The sequence below is a fragment of the Pongo abelii genome, chromosome 12, assembly GCF_028885655.2.
Source record: "Pongo abelii isolate AG06213 chromosome 12, NHGRI_mPonAbe1-v2.0_pri, whole genome shotgun sequence".
In the NCBI taxonomy this organism is placed as follows: Eukaryota; Metazoa; Chordata; class Mammalia; order Primates; family Hominidae; genus Pongo; species Pongo abelii.
In genome coordinates this window covers 22,092,586-22,109,361 of record NC_071997.2, presented here as the reverse complement: position 1 = coordinate 22,109,361, position 16,776 = coordinate 22,092,586, and the positions used below count along the sequence as shown (strand labels likewise).

Sequence of the window (16,776 nt, the reverse complement as noted above, 5' to 3'; positions counted from 1 at the left end):
AAAAATAAACAAATGTGATTGCTTCACACTAAAAAGCTTCTCTACAGCAAAGGAAACAATGTTAATAGAGTGAAGAAACAACCTACAGATTGAGAAAACAAATTTGCAAACCATACACCATATAAGGGATTCATATCCAAAATACGTAAGGAATTCAACTCAATCAATAGCAAGAAAACAAGTAACTCAATTTTAAAAATGGGCAAAGGACCTGAATAAACTGTTCCCAAAACAAGACATACAAATAGCTAACAAGTATATGAAAAAAAAATTTCTCTCTATTTTTAACCACTTGTAATTCACACCCCTAAAAAGTACAGATTCAGGTAGCATGATGCCTCCAGCTTTGTTCTTTTGGCTTAGGATTGACTTGGCGATGCGGGCTCTTTTTTGGTTCCATATGAACTTTAAAGTAGTTTTTTCCAATTCTGTGAAGAACGTCATTGGTAGCCTGATGGGGATGGCACTGAATTTATAAATTACCTTGGGCAGTATGGCCATTTTCACGATATTGATTCTTCCTACCCATGAGCATGGAATGTTCTTCCATTTGTTTGTATCCTCTTTTATTTCATTGAGCAGTGGTTTGTAGTTCTCCTTGAAGAGGTCCTTCACGTCACTTGTAAGTTGCATTCCTAGGTATTTTATTCTCTTTGAAGCAATTGTGAATGGGAGTTGACTCACAATTTGGCTCTGTTTGTCTGTTATTGGTGTATAAGAATGCTTTTGATTTTTGTACATTGATTTTGAGGCTACAGTAACCAAAACACCATGGTACTGTTACCAAAACAGAGATATGGATCAATTGAACAGAACAGAGCCCTCAGAAATAACGCCACATATCTACAACTATCTGATCTTTGACAAACCTGAGAAAAACAAGCAATGGAGAAAGGATTCCCTATTTAATAAATGGTGCTGGGAAAACTGGCTAGCCATATGCAGAAAGCTGAAACTGGATCCCTTCCTTACACTGCATACAAAAATTAATTCAAGATGGATTAAAGACTTAAATATTAGACCTAAAACCATCAAAACCCTAGAAGAAAACCTAGGCATTACCATTCAGGACATAGACATGGGCAAGGACTTCATGTCTAAAACACCAAAAGCAATGGCAACAAAAGCCAAAATTGACAAATGGGATCTAATTAAACTCAAGAGCTTCTGCACAGCAAAAGAAACTACCATCACAGTGAACAGGCAACCTACAAAATGGGAGAAAATTTTCGCAAGCTACTCATCTGACAAAGGGCTAATATCCAGAATCTACAATGAACTCCAACAAATTTACAAGAAAAAAACAAACAACCTCATCAAAAAGTGGGTGAAGGACATGAACAGACACTTTGCAAAAGAAGACATTTATGCAGCCAAAAAACACATGAAAAAATGCTCACCATCACTGGACATCAGACAAATGCAAATCAAAACCACAATGAGATACCATCTCACACCAGTTAGAATGGCAATCATTAAAAAGTCAGGAAACAACAGGTGCTTTAGAGGATGTGGAGAAATAGGAACACTTTTACACTGTCGGTGGGACTGTAAGCTAGTTCAACCCTTGTGGAAGTCAGTGTGGCGATTCCTCAGGGATCTAGAACTAGAAATACCATTTCACCCAGCCATCCCATTACTGGGTATATACCCAAAGGACTATAAATCATGCAGCTATAAAGACACATGCACACGTATGTTTACTGCGGCACTATTCACCATAGCAAAGGCTTGGAACCAACCCAAATGTCCAACAATGATTAAGAAAATGTGGCACATATACACCATGGAATACTATGCAGCCATAAAAAATGATGAGTTCATGTCCTTTGTAGGGACACGGATGAAATTGGAAATCATCATTCTCAGTAAACTATCGCAAGAACAAAAAACCAAACACCGCATATTCTCACTCATAGGTGGGAATTGAACAATGAGAACACTTGGACACAGGAAGGGGAACATCACACTCTGTGGACTGTTGTGGGGTGGGGGGAGGTGGGAGGGATAGCTTTAGGAGATATACCTAATGCTAAATGATGAGTTAATGGGTGCAGCACACCCACATGGCACATGTATACATATGTAACTAACCTGCACATTGTGCACATGTACCCTAAAACTTAAAGTATAATAATAATGAAAAAAAATTAAAAAAAAATTATCTCATTGGGAAAACTGGGAAAAAAAAAGTATAGATTCCGATAATGCCTTTTTGCATATCAACCTCATAATGAGAAATTATATTTCTTCCAATTAGCTGAATAATAAAGTCCAAATGCTTTAAATTATGTTGAAAGTGCTTTCCTGTCTGGCCTCTACCTACTCTTGATTATCCAGTGATGCCCTATTATTTCTGTATATGGATAAACTGTGTTAGCAAAGTTCACCTTCTTATTGTCTGCGAGTCCACTGTTATATATCGTGTCCCTGTCCTTTTTCTGATGAAATGATATAAATTTCACCTTGAATTCTCAATTCCATCTTCAATCTCTACTTAAAGTCTAAAAATCAGTGGCCCTTAGTTTCTACTTCATTGTTTCCCCCGACATTTATGACATACTATTTTGTATTTTTATTAATCTTTATTACAAACATGACAAATCTCTAAACTTTGTTAGGTATCATATGTAGTTCTCCATTATCAGTAAGTAGACAATAAATAAGGAAAGTAGGACCAATTGCAATAGCCTCCAACAAATTCGCCCACTAGACCCAGCCAATCCACTTGGAATATAATGAGAAATAATCCAAAATGCAAAAACAATGTTCATGACACATACAGATGTCCATGAGGAGATTGTTATTGTTTTCAATTGCAAAAATTCTGAAATAACCTAAATGTCCAACTACAATAAGGTGGTTGAAAACATCACAATGCATTCACTTGGTGAAGAAATATATATTATTAAAACTTAGGTAGTAATCAGTATGAAAAACATGGGGAAATGCTTCTTCTTCTATTTCTTACTATTTACTGAGAATGTACTCTATTCCAGAGTTGGGTTAAGAGGCTACACATATCCATTAACTTCATTCTTTCTATATTACCTGATGACATTGGAATTTCTACTATTTTGCTATTCATCTATTTACAGCACTGTAGCCCCTACATTTGCAAGCTCTCCAAGGATTATTGACAAAGCTGATAATAGTCACAGGATCTCTCTATTAAAAAAATACAAAAAAGTGGAGTCACCAATGACGCTACTACAATTTCTCATTTTGACTTCTTTCCTGGAGACTTGTCTTCAGGCGTTTTGGCTGTTATAGATGGAAGTAAATTTGGGCTCTCTTATCATTGTCAAAGTAGGTAACCTGGAGTCAGTATCTTGTTATGGCTTCTGTTTTTCTATCCAGGTAGTCACCCATTTGCTGAACAGGTGAGCTTTACAATGATCTAATAAGTCTGGGCACTAAACGATAAGAATGGATGCCCACAGTCAATAAGAATCAGTACCATAAGCAAGCAATAATGCCATAGCTGTTCATAGTGGGTTAATATCCACCTTAATGACTGAGGATTAGAAAGTCATTTGTGCTGTCCTATGCCCTTTCAGTCACACTTCACCAACAAATCCACAACTATTAGACTCTTAGGAATCAACTCGTGCTTCCACGGATGGCTGAGCAAAATTTTAATGAGACAGTCTAACACAGTGAAAGCAGTTTCCTCATGAAATCCCAGTAGCCAAGATAAGTAGAGTTTCCAACAAGTTCTATTGAGAAATCTGTACAGAGTTCTTAATTAAGTGGCAAATATAATTATAGACTTCTAATAAACTGCTCAGTTGCTATGAATTAGTGAATCTCACTGCTTGGATAGCTTCTACTTGGTTTTGTTGTTGAAAAAATACATTCTCTTCAACTTCCTTCTTATTATTCTCTCACTGTAATTAACCATTTCTTTGTACCACTGACTTTTTCTAAGAGACATTTAATTACTGTTAATCCTTAGCTCTTGTTTTTAATCATCCACAAAAATGTAATAGCTTTAGCAGCAAAAAGCACCTTAACTTAGAACTACTAACAGCTGATCTCAGCAGAAACTCTACAAGCCAGAAGAGAGTGGGGGCCAATATTCAACATTCTTAAAGAAAAGAACTTTCCATCTAGAATTTCATATCCAGCCAAACTAAGCTTCATAAGTGAAGCAGAAATAAAATCCTTTACAGACAAGCAAATGCTGAGAAATTTTGTCACCACCAGGCCTGCCCTAAAAGAGCTCCTGAAGGAAGCACTAAACATGGAAAGGAACAACTGGTACCAGCCACTGCAAAAACATGCCAAATTGTAAAGACCATCGAGGCTAGGAAGAAACTGCATCAACTAACGAGCAAAATAACCAGCTAACATCATAATGACAGGATCAAATTCACACATAACAATATTAGCCTTAAATGTAAATGTGCTAAATGCTCCAATTAAAAGACACAGACTGGCAAATTGGATAAAGAGTCAAGATCCATCAGTGTGCTGTATTCAGGAACCCCATCTCATGTGCAGAGACACGTATAGGCTCAAAATATATGGATGGAGGAAGATCTACCAAGCAAATGGAAAACCAAAAAAGGCAGGGGTTGCAATCCTAGTCTCTGATAAAACAGACTTTAAAACAACAAAGACCAAAAGAGACAAAGAAGGCCATTACATAATGATAAAGGGATCAATTCAACAAGAAGAGCTAACTATTCTCAATATATATGTATCCAATACAGGAGCACCCAGATTCATAAAGCAAGCCCTTAGAGACCTACAGAGACTTAGACTCCCACACAATAATAATGGGAGACTTTAACACCTCACTGTCAACATTAGACAGATCAACGAGACAGAAAGTTAAAAAGGATATCCAGGAATTGAACTCGGCTCTGCACCAAGCGGACCTAATAGACATCTACAGAACTCTCCACCCCAAATCAACAGAATATACATTTTTCTCAGCACCACACTGCACTTATTCCAAAATTGACCACATAGTTGGAAGTAAAGCACTCCTCAGCAAATGTAAAAAAACAGAAATTATAACAAACTGTCTCTCAGACCACAGTGCAATCAAACTAGAATTCAGGATTAAGAAACTCACTCAAAACCACTCAACTGCATGGAAACTGAACAACCTGCTCCTGAATGACTACTGGGTACATAACGAAATGAAGGCAGAAATAAAGATGTTCTTTGAAACCAACAAGAACAAAGATACAACATACCAGAATGTCTGGGACACATTCAAAGCAATATGTAGAGGGAAATTTATAGCACTAAATGCCCACAAGAGAAAGCAGGAAAGATCCAAAATTGACACCCTAACATCACAATTAAAAGAACCAGAGAAGCAAGAGCAAACACATTCAAAAGCTAGCAGAAGGGAAGAAATAATTAAGATAGGAGCAGAACTGAAGGAGATAGAGACACAAAAAACCCTTCACAAAATTAATGAATCCAGGAGCTGGTTTTTTGAAAAGATCAACAAAATTGATAGACTGCTAGCAAGACTAATAAAGAAGAAAAGAGAGAAGAATCAAATAGATGCAATAAAAAATGATAAAGGGGATATCACCACCGATCCCACAGAAATACAAACTACCATCAGAGAATACTATAAACACCTCTATGCAAATAAACTTGAAAAGCTAGAAGAAATGGATAAATTCATCGACACATACACCCCCCCCAAGACTAAACCAGGAAGAAGTTGAATCTCTGAATAGACCAATAACAGGCTCTGAAATTGAGGCAATAATTAATAGCTTACCAACCAAAAAAAGTCCAGGACCAGACGGATTCACAGCCGAATTCTACCAGACGTACAAGGAGGAGCTGGTACCATTCCTTCTGAAACTATTCCAATCAATAGAAAAAGAGGGAATCCTCCCTAACTCATTTTATGAGGCCAGCATCATCCTGATACCAAAGCCTGGCAGAGACACAACAAAAAAAGAGAATTTTGGACCAATATCCCTGATGAACATCGATGCAAAAATTCTCAATAAAATACTGGCAAACAGAATCCAGCAGTACATCAAAAAGCTTATCCACCATGATCAAGTGGGCTTCATCCCTGGGATGCAAGGCTGGTTCAACATACGCAAATCAATAAACATAATCCAGCATATAAACAGAACAAATGACTAAAACCATATGACTATCTCAAGAGATGCAGAAAAGGCCTTTGACAAAATTCAACAACCTTTCATGCTAAAAACTCTCAATAAATTAGGTATTGATGGGACGTATCTCAAAATAATAAGAGCTATCTATGACAAACCCACAGCCAATATCATACTGAATGGGCCAAAACTGGAAGCATTCCCTTTGAAAACTGACAGAGGACAGGGATGCCCTCTCCTACCAACTCCTATTCAACGTAGTGTTGGAAGTTCTGGCCAGGGCAATCAGGCAGGAGAAGGAAATAAAGGGTATTCAATTAGGAAAAGAGGAAGTCAAATTGTCCCTGTTTGCAGATGACATGATTGTATATCTAGAAAACCCCATCATCTCAGCCCAAAATCTCCTTAAGCTGATAGGCAACTTCAGCAAAGTCTCAGGATACAAAATCAATGTACAAAAATCACAAGCATTCTTATACACCAATAAGAGACAAACAGCCAAATCATGAGTGAACTCCCATTCACAATTGCTTCAAAGAGAATAAAATACCTAGGAATCCACCTTACAAGGGATGTGAAGGACCTCTTATTATTGTTGTCCCCATTTTAAAGTTGAGGAACTTAGGAACAAAGATGTTATGAACTTGCCCAAAGTTCCACAAAGAGCAGTGATAGAACTAGAGTCTAAGCAGTTTTTCACTATTACACTATATTACCTAGATGAAATTTACCAAAGTTCATTCAGAAAACAAATAGAACACAAAACATGATATAGGAAAATTACAAAAGAAGCTGACCACAGAGGAGTTCCCTTTTCCCTTCTGGAGAGAGGCTCCAGGAGTACATAGTAACTCTTCATGATCCATGGACATTTGACTGGTATTTCCAGTAGAAGGAATAGCTCATCCTACTTTATAAAAAAGGAGAAAGTGACAGGAACTTCTATCTGCCTGCTAGAAAAAAAGACAGAAATAAGCTTAATTGAAGCACTGACAACCAAGAGGAATAAACACTTGTTTGAGTTGTCTTCCTGTTTGAGAATCTGCTAGAAAACTTCTCCTTCCTCTCAATCTCTATGCCCCACCTTGAAAGAGATTCACTAGAAACCCATTAGAACAAATAATGTTCACTTAAATGTCTTTACAATTTCTTTCAGTTTCCCATCCATTCTCTAAATCATCGTAAACGTTACATTCTACAAATATAAATTAAGTCTAACATAAACATAAGTAAAACATCAACAATGTAAACCTACTGTATGAAAACTATAATTTGATCTCAATGACAATGATTTTTTTCTATAAGATTTTATCCTGTGCCATGTTGGGCTAACTATAAATTGACTCTTGAGATTAAGTTCTTCTGGACCAGTAATTAACCCTGGTATATACACCAAGTATGTCAGAAGAGTGGCTGTGCTGACCAGGGCACTAAGAATTCATTACTGGATTCCTCATACTCGCATTCTGGAGATTGTACCACAGGCAAGGGCATGAAAGTCTGAAGTCTGATCTCTTTCCGTATCTTTGGGATAATGCCAAATTCTGCTATATTAACACATCAAATAAGCCAGATGTGAATAAACCCGCTTCACCACTAGTCTATTTCTAAACAGAAACAATTGATTAATAACAAGCTGTATAATACTGAAAAGGATATGAGTTTCATACATTTAAAGTTTTTCACAGCTACGCTTCTAGTACCAGATAAAAATTCATTAAATCAAGTACTCCTAAAAGTAGTCTATAATAGAATTCCTAAATTGATTAACAATAGAAACTATATGTTAAAAGAAATTTAAGGCTCTTCTCTATCCTCCACAACACCACCTCACTATGTTTCAATAGTTCAGAATCAAAAAATTTCACTCCACCACAAAGAAGTCCCCTGATATTTTCAAGAGGTGAAATCCTTATTGGAGTAATAGAAATAAATCTAGATTGAGGACCCTCAACCTTTTCCCTTTTGCTTCTTGATAGATAATTCTCTGGACTAGTCTAGCCATGACATCTAGGCCTTTATGATTTCTCAGAGCTGTGATTCTAGAACTGGACAAAGACTCATTAAATCAAGTACTCCCAAATCTATGCCATAATAGAACTCTTAATCATAGAAGCTACACGTTAAAATAAATTTTATGTATGAATTATGCCTTATGTATGAGCTTGAGAGTAAAGATAGAATATGCTCCTCAAGCTACTTTGGTTATAGCAGTCCACATTTTTCCTAGGCCCACCCCATAGAGTCCTGTTTAACTCAACTAGAACTAGAATTCATCAACAGCATGGTTTTAAGGTCAAAGACTCAGATTATTTTTTAAAATGCTGATTTTCCAGCCATTGTCCTCTGCACATATATATCCTTTTGAAAACCCTGGGAGGAAGGAGGAGCTGAAATAGAACCTAACTGGGCTATAAAACACTTCTCAATCTCTTCCCATTACCATTCCAAATATTCTTCCATTTTTTAAAAGATGTCATTTTGCTTACCTTATTTTTAAGAAGAAATTTATTCCTGCAGATCAAAATTTCCTGCAACCACTTGAGAATTTTTGTACTACTAAGCATTTGATGACTAATTTCTTGCAGATGTATAAAGCATCTGTGAACTGCAGTAACATAAAGTTCATTGTTAGTAGCATCATCAATAACCAGACATAAGAATGACATTCTACCATAATGAATACAAGTTTAGAGAAGCTTAATTTCCCTTGAAGGGTTTTAGAGAAATAGTTATCAAAGTGTCAACAGCATTATAATCAAAGGAAGTAAGTCTATACGTTATAGAAAAAAAAGAGCAAATATTTATTTATAAGCCCCCTGTGTTTCATTAAACTCCCAGTGTTTCTATCCATGTAGCTCATCCTTGCAGTGGACATAAGAAGAAACAATAAACCGCATGCATGGCAGAGACTGCCTATAAACCCAGTGCTCCACAGCGGGGGTCTGCAAGCTACCATCCACAGGCCAAATCCAGCCTATCACTTGCTCTTGTAAATATAAAGTCTTAGTTAAACACAGCCAAGCCCCTTCATTTCACATATTGTCTGTGGCGACTTTCATGCTCCAAAGGCAGAACTGAATGGTTATGACAGAAACTGTATGACCCACAAAGCCTAAAATATTTACTATCTGGCCTTAAAAGAAAAGTTTCCTGATCCCTACTCTAGAGCTGCAGTGTCTAACATGGTAGCCACTGGGCAGCCACACATGGCTATTGAGGACTTTTAAGTGTGGCTTGTTCAAATTGAGATGTGCTGTAAGTATAAAAGACACACCAAAGTTTGAAGACTTCATTAAAAAACAGAATGAAATATCTCATTAATAACTTTTATACTGGTTACATGTTGAAATTATAGATAATATATACCAGGTTAAATAAAACATTAATACAATTAATTTTACCTGCTTCTTTTTACTCTTTAATGTGGTAACTTGAAAACTTTAAAACTTTAAATAACATATGGTTCTCATGTTACTAGTGGAGAGCACTGCTCTACAGTAAGGTTTAATTCAGCTGTGAAGTAACTTAGCACACCCATTCCTATAAGATAATGGCAAACTTGAGGTTTACACATTTCCATTTTCCTCGGTGTGGTGACTTCATGCTCATGAAAATGTAACGATTTGTGTTATCTAGGAAGCAGACCACAAAATTCTGTATATATTTTTGTCTTCTAAGCAGGTGTCCATGATTAATTCATTCACCAAAAACATTGGTATTACAGAAAGTGTAGGAAAGATCACAGTTTAAAAAACTGAAAAAACAGTATTGTTACAAAATTTTATCGTTCTAGGCTTATAACTGCAAATCTATTAAAAACACAGTAGCAACCACATTGAAATCTGAAAAAGGGAATATAGCAAACAACAGTACTTATGTTTGGGTGACAAAATTTAGCACTATTCTTAAATTTATTTTCTAAATTGCTGTGATATTTTCTTACAGTTAAAACAAGAAATTCTAATAATTTGAAGTCAAATAAAATACAAAATCATAAAACTTTTGGAAGTGTAAGTTTTACAACGTACTAAGTACTATAGAGTTAATATTTCAAGACAAAAAATACAAAACGAAATTTAAAAGTTGAACTTAAAAAATAAAAGTACATATACCTAATATCCCAAAATGTTTCACAGGAGCATCAGGATTCCAGAAATCAATGCTATCTAACTGACAAAGAACCAGCAGAGCCTGAATTTTTTGACAAAGAGAAAGGCAAAGAGAAGACTCACTCAAACATTTATGGTAAACATAACACTGGAGTACTTATTTTATAAATGCTAAGAAATTGAGCTATTTCATTTATAGTTTCAATATATAGTAAAGGTAAAATGAGATAAACTCTGGTAAACACAAACCTCTAGGGAATAATAATATAGGGAATAATAATCATTTTATTCCCATCATTCTTACTCTAACTGGCATGTACATATAAAGCTAAATGATTAATTCAGAATAATACATAACTGTAAAAACTGCTTTAAGAAACAAAAAAATAATTTCAATAGATACTAAAGAACTCTATGAAACAAAAAGTTAATCCTCAAGTAAGAAGGGCTTGCCAAAATTAATACACATAGCAAAAGATAAGTAAAAATTGTCTCACTTGCCACAAAGTCTCTTGTAACAGAAAAGAGCAACTATTTTTCAAAATCAAGACAGATATATCTCCTAATGCTATCCCTCCCCCCTTCCCCCCCACCCCACGACAGGCCCTGGTGTGTGATGTTCCCCTTCCTGTGTCCAAGTGTTCTCATTGTTCAGTTCCCACCTGTGAGTGAAAACATGCAGTGTTTGGTTTTCTGTCCTTGCGATAGTTTGCTGAGAATGATGGTTTCCAGTTTCATCCGTGTTCCTATAAAGGACATGAACTCATCCTTTTTTATGGCTGCATAGTATTCCATGGTGTATATGTGCCACATTTTCTTAATCCAGCCTATCATTGATGGACATTTGAGTTGGTTCCAAGTCTTTGCTATTGTGAATAGGCCGCAATAAACATATGTGTGCATATGTCTTTATAGCAGCATGATTTATAATCCTTTGGGTATATACCCAGTAATGGGATGGCTGGGAGATATACCTAATGTAAATGATGAGTTAATGGGTGCAGCACACCAGCATGTCACATGTATACATATGTTAACAAACCTGCATGTTGTGCACATGTACCCTAGAACTTAAAGTATAACAAAAAAAATCAAGAGAGAGGATGCAAAATGGATTTTGTATTTCATAGCAGATTATCCATTCTAAAGTATTTCAATTGACCATAGAACTGAAATTGGAATTTGGCTCAGAGACCATTAACAGAAATTAAATAATTCACTTACAATATATAACATATAGATTGTTACATAAATTAAAACCATCAAAGATATAAAGAATAAAATGTAAACTCTTCCTTCAAACTGATCCTATCTCAAATCCAATTCTACAATTCCAACTCACATTCTCCCCACCACCCCTCCACCCCCAATCCAGCAGACACTGTGAAGCTCTGGACATTTCTTTCAGTCCTTGCTCAACATACCAACATATAAAGGCCAGACCCATATTATGTTATTTCAAATACTGTTATTGCAATTACTTTGAGATATTTAGTGAAAACTGCAATTAATTGTGAGAATCTTAAAAAGCTATTAATTTATAGCTCTCATATCAAGAAAAAACACAAATTAAAAATCAAATTTGCTACTATTGTACAAAAACTTGGTATAATTTACTGGCACTAATTTTTTCAAGTGACAAATTCTCTGTATTTTTGTTTGATAAAACTTTAAATATATATATTGAAAGAAAATGTGTTAGCCTTTTCCCTGCTTTTTCATGTTTCCTTCTTTTTTTTTTTTTGTATTTTCCACATTTTAACAAAGCCATAACCACAGTATACTCACTTGATGTTTTATATTTTTCCATATTGCTGTGGGATCTATATAGGTTTAATGAATGTTTAATAGCTCAACAAGTTAAAATACCATTCTCATTACTGAATATTAACCCATTCTCCTAGTAAATTTATCCTAATATTTTCCTATCAAAATCAAGAGCAATAAGTACCTATGTGTGCAGCTCTTTCCTTTTGAGTTAAATTCATAAAATTTTTAAAGTCATAGAAATTTGAATTATTTGTACAAAAAAATGAAATGTTTGTATAGCTCCTGCCAAACAGCCTTCCAAAAGACTGTAAGAAATATATCAGTTTATGGAACCAACAGCAATATACACAAATGGAAGCAATGACTATGTAATAAGTGCTAAAACTTTTTGTTCTTGTTGTTTTCAGATGAAGTCTCGCTCTTGTTTCCCAGGCTGGAGTGCAATGGTGCAATCTCGGCTACCGCAACCACTGCTGCCTGGGTTCAATCGATTCTCCCGCCTTAGCCTCCCAAGTAGCTGGGATTACAGGTGTGTGCCACCACATCCGGCTAATTTTTGTATTTTTAGTAAACATGGAGTTTCACCATGTTGGCCAGGCTGGTTTCGAACTCCTGACTTCAGGTGATCTACCCACCTCAGCCCCGCCAAAACATTTTTGATAAACATTTTTACTGCAGTGTGTATAAATATTTTTACAGCATGTACATTAGGATGGCTATAATCAAAAAGACACATTATAACAAGTATCAGCAAGGATGCAGAAATATTAAAACCTTCATACACTGTTACTGAGAATATAAAATGATACAGCTGCTTTGGAAGAGAGTTTGACAGTTCCTTAAAAGTTCAACAGAGTTACCATATGACATAGCAGTTCCACTTTTATATACTCAGGAGATATGTCCACATATAGACTTTTACACAAATGTTCATAGCAGCATTATTTTTAATAGCCAAAAAGTGGAAACCACCCCAAACGTCCACCAACTGATAACCAGATGAAAAAAACAGATCCATACAATGAAATATTTGGCTATAAAAAGAAAGGAAATACTGATTCATACCACAACATAAATGAACCTTGAAAACATTAAGTCAAGGTAGCCAGACATAAAAGGCCACATATTCTATGATTCTATTTATATGAAATATCGAAAACAAGCAAATCCATAGAGACAGGAAATAGATCAGTAATTGGTAGGGATGAGGGAATGGGGACGAGTCAAGTTTCTTTCTAGGGTGATAAAAATGTTACAGATTAGAGAGTAGTGATACTTGCGCAACTGTGTGAATAAGAACTACTTAAGATGGTCAACTTGAGGGTATGTTAATTATGTCTCAATTTAAAAATTAATATTTTTAAATATTTAATAAAAATATTTTAAAAAATTTTAAAATCAACTGCAATTAGAAAATCTTTATTTCATTAAGCAGAAGAATTTGTACAATGTTGTTGCTATGTGATATAAAGCAAGTAAGCCTCTTCTTTCTCCATGGAGTTTAATAAAACAATGTATAGACATAAACATACCATTCCAGAAATGACATCTACCTATTACTCATAGAAACCACACACCAAAGGAACATCATGAATGTACATAGTAACAAGTTTTCCTTCAAGAACCTGGAATTCATTTTCCCCTTACCTCTTCCTGAGCAATCTCTGTCATGTATGACTGAGGGACCAGCCCTGTAATTAATTCCGCTGTACTGCCTTGGGTTTCAGGCCCATGTTTTCTTGGATTCTGCAAGGAAAAAAAGGAAGCTTCAATTAAAAAAAAACAAATCGAGAGAGATTAGAGGGAGGAAGGAATAGACAGTGACTGCTAAACGGGACTAGGTTTCTTTTAGGGGTGATAACAATGTTCTAGAACTAGGCTGGACGTGGTGGTTCACGGCTGTAAGCTCAGCACTTTGGACAGCCATGGCGGATGGATCACCCGAGGTCAGGTGTTTGAGACCAGCCTGACCAATATGGTGAAACCCTGTATCTACTAAAAGTATAAAAATTAGCCAGGCGTGGTGGCATGTGCCTGTAGTCCCAGCTAATCAAGAGGCTGAGGTGGGAGAATCGCTTGAACCTGGGAGGCAAATGTTGCAGTGAGCCGAGATTGTGCCACTGGACTCAAGCCTGGGCGACAGAGCAAGACTCTGTCTCAAAAAAATAAAATAAATAAAATAAGAAAAGAAAAAAAAAGTTCCAGAATTAAATAGTGGTAATGGTTGCAGAACCTTATAAATATACTGAAAACTGAATTGTAAACTTTAAAACGGTGAATTTAATGGTATGTGGGTATGGCATTTTTATCTCAATAAAAATTATCATAAAAATTTTGTTAAATTAAAACTTCTTTTGTTAGGGATTCTTTTAATCCACTTCTATACTTATTCATTAATGTGAATTATGTCCACGGAAAATCCTAATGAAAACAAAACCCATTAATTCCCATTAAAAATTACATCAATAATATAAGGAGTAATTTTTTTTCCCAACAATAGTACACTGGTTAAAGAATGTATTTCTGGTTGGGAGCTTACTGGTTTTGAGCTTATACATGATTGTGATCAAAGGCAAAGGACATACATGTTGGATAACTGTAGTTCGATAACATGTATGGACATACATGTTGGATAACATGTATGTCCTTTATCCCATACCAAAGTCCTGCCACCCCCACAGCCCTGTCCTCCCCAGAGGACAGCTGGTGACAAAGCGAAGGCTAGATTTCACATTGCCAGATACCCATACTTAGGTCCTTTTCACTGTGGAAGAACGTAGTGTACTAAGGAAAGAAAATTAACGTTGTGTATCGATGTGAATGCCTACTTTTTTTTTTTTGAAACGGAGTTTCACTCTTGTTGCCCAAGCTGGAGTGCAATGGCGTGATCTCTGCTCACTGCAACCTCTGTCTCCCGGGTTCAAGCGATTCTCCTGCCTCAGCCTCCTGAGTAACTGCGATTACAGGTGTGCACCACCACGTCCGGCTAATTTTTGCATTATCAGTAGAGACGGGGTTTCGCTATGTTGGCCAGGCTGGTATCGAACTCCTGACCTCAGGTGATCCGGCCGCCTTGGCCTCCCAAAGTGCTGGGATTACAGGCGTGAGCCACCGTGCTTGGCCAAATGCCAATCTATTTGAAGAGATTAAAATATTTCTCTTAACTTGGAAGCATATATTTGCACTTCAAGAATATATGGTTTCCTATGTCCTCTGTGTTCTCCTATAGAAAGGAGCAAAGGTGTGTTGAGCACACACAAGGCTGACCTTGTTGTTTGCAACACACAAGGCTGTACCCTGTCACCTGGACAAGCTCTTGATCAGGACTATTCACACCCCAGGAGGTTCTTGTGAGGCTTGTGGCAAAGCCTGGAGATCTCTCTGACTCTCGGATTTCCAAACCTGAAGCCCAGAGTGCCCTGCATCGATGGGTGCCCAGAGGTCCCTGCCCACCACGTCCCTAGGGCCCCAGGCAAGCAGAGCCACATCTGTGTTGGAGAGGTGAGGGTGCGTGAGCTCCGGGGCTGTGGGCAGAGGCATGGCCAATCTGTTCTGGGCCTGGTGTATGTGAAGAGAGAGCCGACAGCCTGCCAGGGCATGAACACAGGGTGGGATCTGGGCACTGTGCTCTCTGGCTCGGACTGCAGAGGCCTGGGGCTCTTGCAGGCTTGCCCAGCTTGCCCAGCTTGCAGATCAGGTGGATGGTACCACTGTTGCTGCAGTGAGAAGGGTCCAGGTTTGTCATGCACTTGGGGTCCAGCCTGGCCACCTCACCCTGGAGAATGCTGGGGATGCTCTGCTGCTGGTCGTCCTCAAGCCTATGCTTCTGGGTGCACACCCCAGGGCCTTGGGAAGGCAGCATGGTGACCACACTGGGTACACATGGCCCAGGGCTGGCCAGCCACCCTCCACGAAGCCCAGTCCAGCTGGATGTACATGATGGGTCGGCCGTGGATGGCAGTCATGGCTGGAATGAATGTGCAGTACAGGGAATGGCTGAAGATAGGTGGGCGGATGTTGGCCAGGACGACATCCAGGAGCGGCTGGCATAGGTACTGCTGTTTTATCAGTGGCACCAGCGACAGTGGGCTAGAGGCAGGAGGGGCATGGTCAGCAGCCCGGAACCCAAAGGTTCCCTATTTAGGGGGCCTTCCCACCCCATGCCCGTCCTCACTTACAGCCAGATTCCCGAGGCCTCTCTCTCAGCCTCCACCCTTGTGCACACGATGTTGGCCGATCCTGGGTATAATCCCCCACCTCCACAGCCTTGTCCTCCCCAGAGTCCCTGCCCTCTCTGGGCTGGGTGGCAGAGGCCCCCATGGGGGTCGCAGACAGACGGTGACTTCTCCCACGTTTCCACCCAGCATAGTAGACCTGGCCTGGAAGAAGCCTGGTGGGCAGGGTCTCAGGTCAGGCCCAGCCCCCAGCCAGTCACCCTCACCTTGAAGGCCCCTCCAGCGGTGCTCCCAGGAGCTCTTGGGGGAGCCCCGGTTCCCCCAGGGGTCCCCAGCATCCCACTCACCACCACCATGTCATTCTTGAGTTTCTCCAGGTGATGTCTTACTTTGGCAAGGTCTTCAGGGGACCTGCAGAGAGAGGGGACTTGGGCTGAGCTCCGTGCTGGAGGGCTGGGAGACACGACAGGTCTAAGCTCAGATCTGGGATCTCAACCACTGCCACTGGGCCTCGGCCCTCAGAAAGCTCTGCAGGAGCTCCCACCAGCTGACCAGCTGTTCCCAGACCCAGAGTCTAGGCAGGCGGCCCTCACCCCCAGGAGCTGCCCA

General features: G+C 38.4%; 1 protein-coding gene across 1 annotated transcript in view; it reads right to left on the bottom strand.

The window, feature by feature from the left end:
- The window catches only part of LOC129057624 (uncharacterized), a 40,604-nt gene extending 24,228 nt beyond the window's left edge, over window positions 1-16,376 (bottom strand). Inside the window, exons 1-5 of the mRNA XM_054547800.2 lie at window positions 16,171-16,376; window positions 15,767-16,081; window positions 13,640-13,738; window positions 10,226-10,304; window positions 8,600-8,718 (exon numbers count right to left, since the gene is read on the bottom strand). Coding sequence (XP_054403775.1) covers window positions 8,600-8,718; window positions 10,226-10,304; window positions 13,640-13,738; window positions 15,767-16,042 — 573 coding nt within the window. The 5' untranslated portion in view covers window positions 16,043-16,081; window positions 16,171-16,376. The remainder of the gene's footprint in view (window positions 1-8,599; window positions 8,719-10,225; window positions 10,305-13,639; window positions 13,739-15,766; window positions 16,082-16,170) is intronic.
- Between the last annotated feature and the right edge of the window lie 400 nt (window positions 16,377-16,776).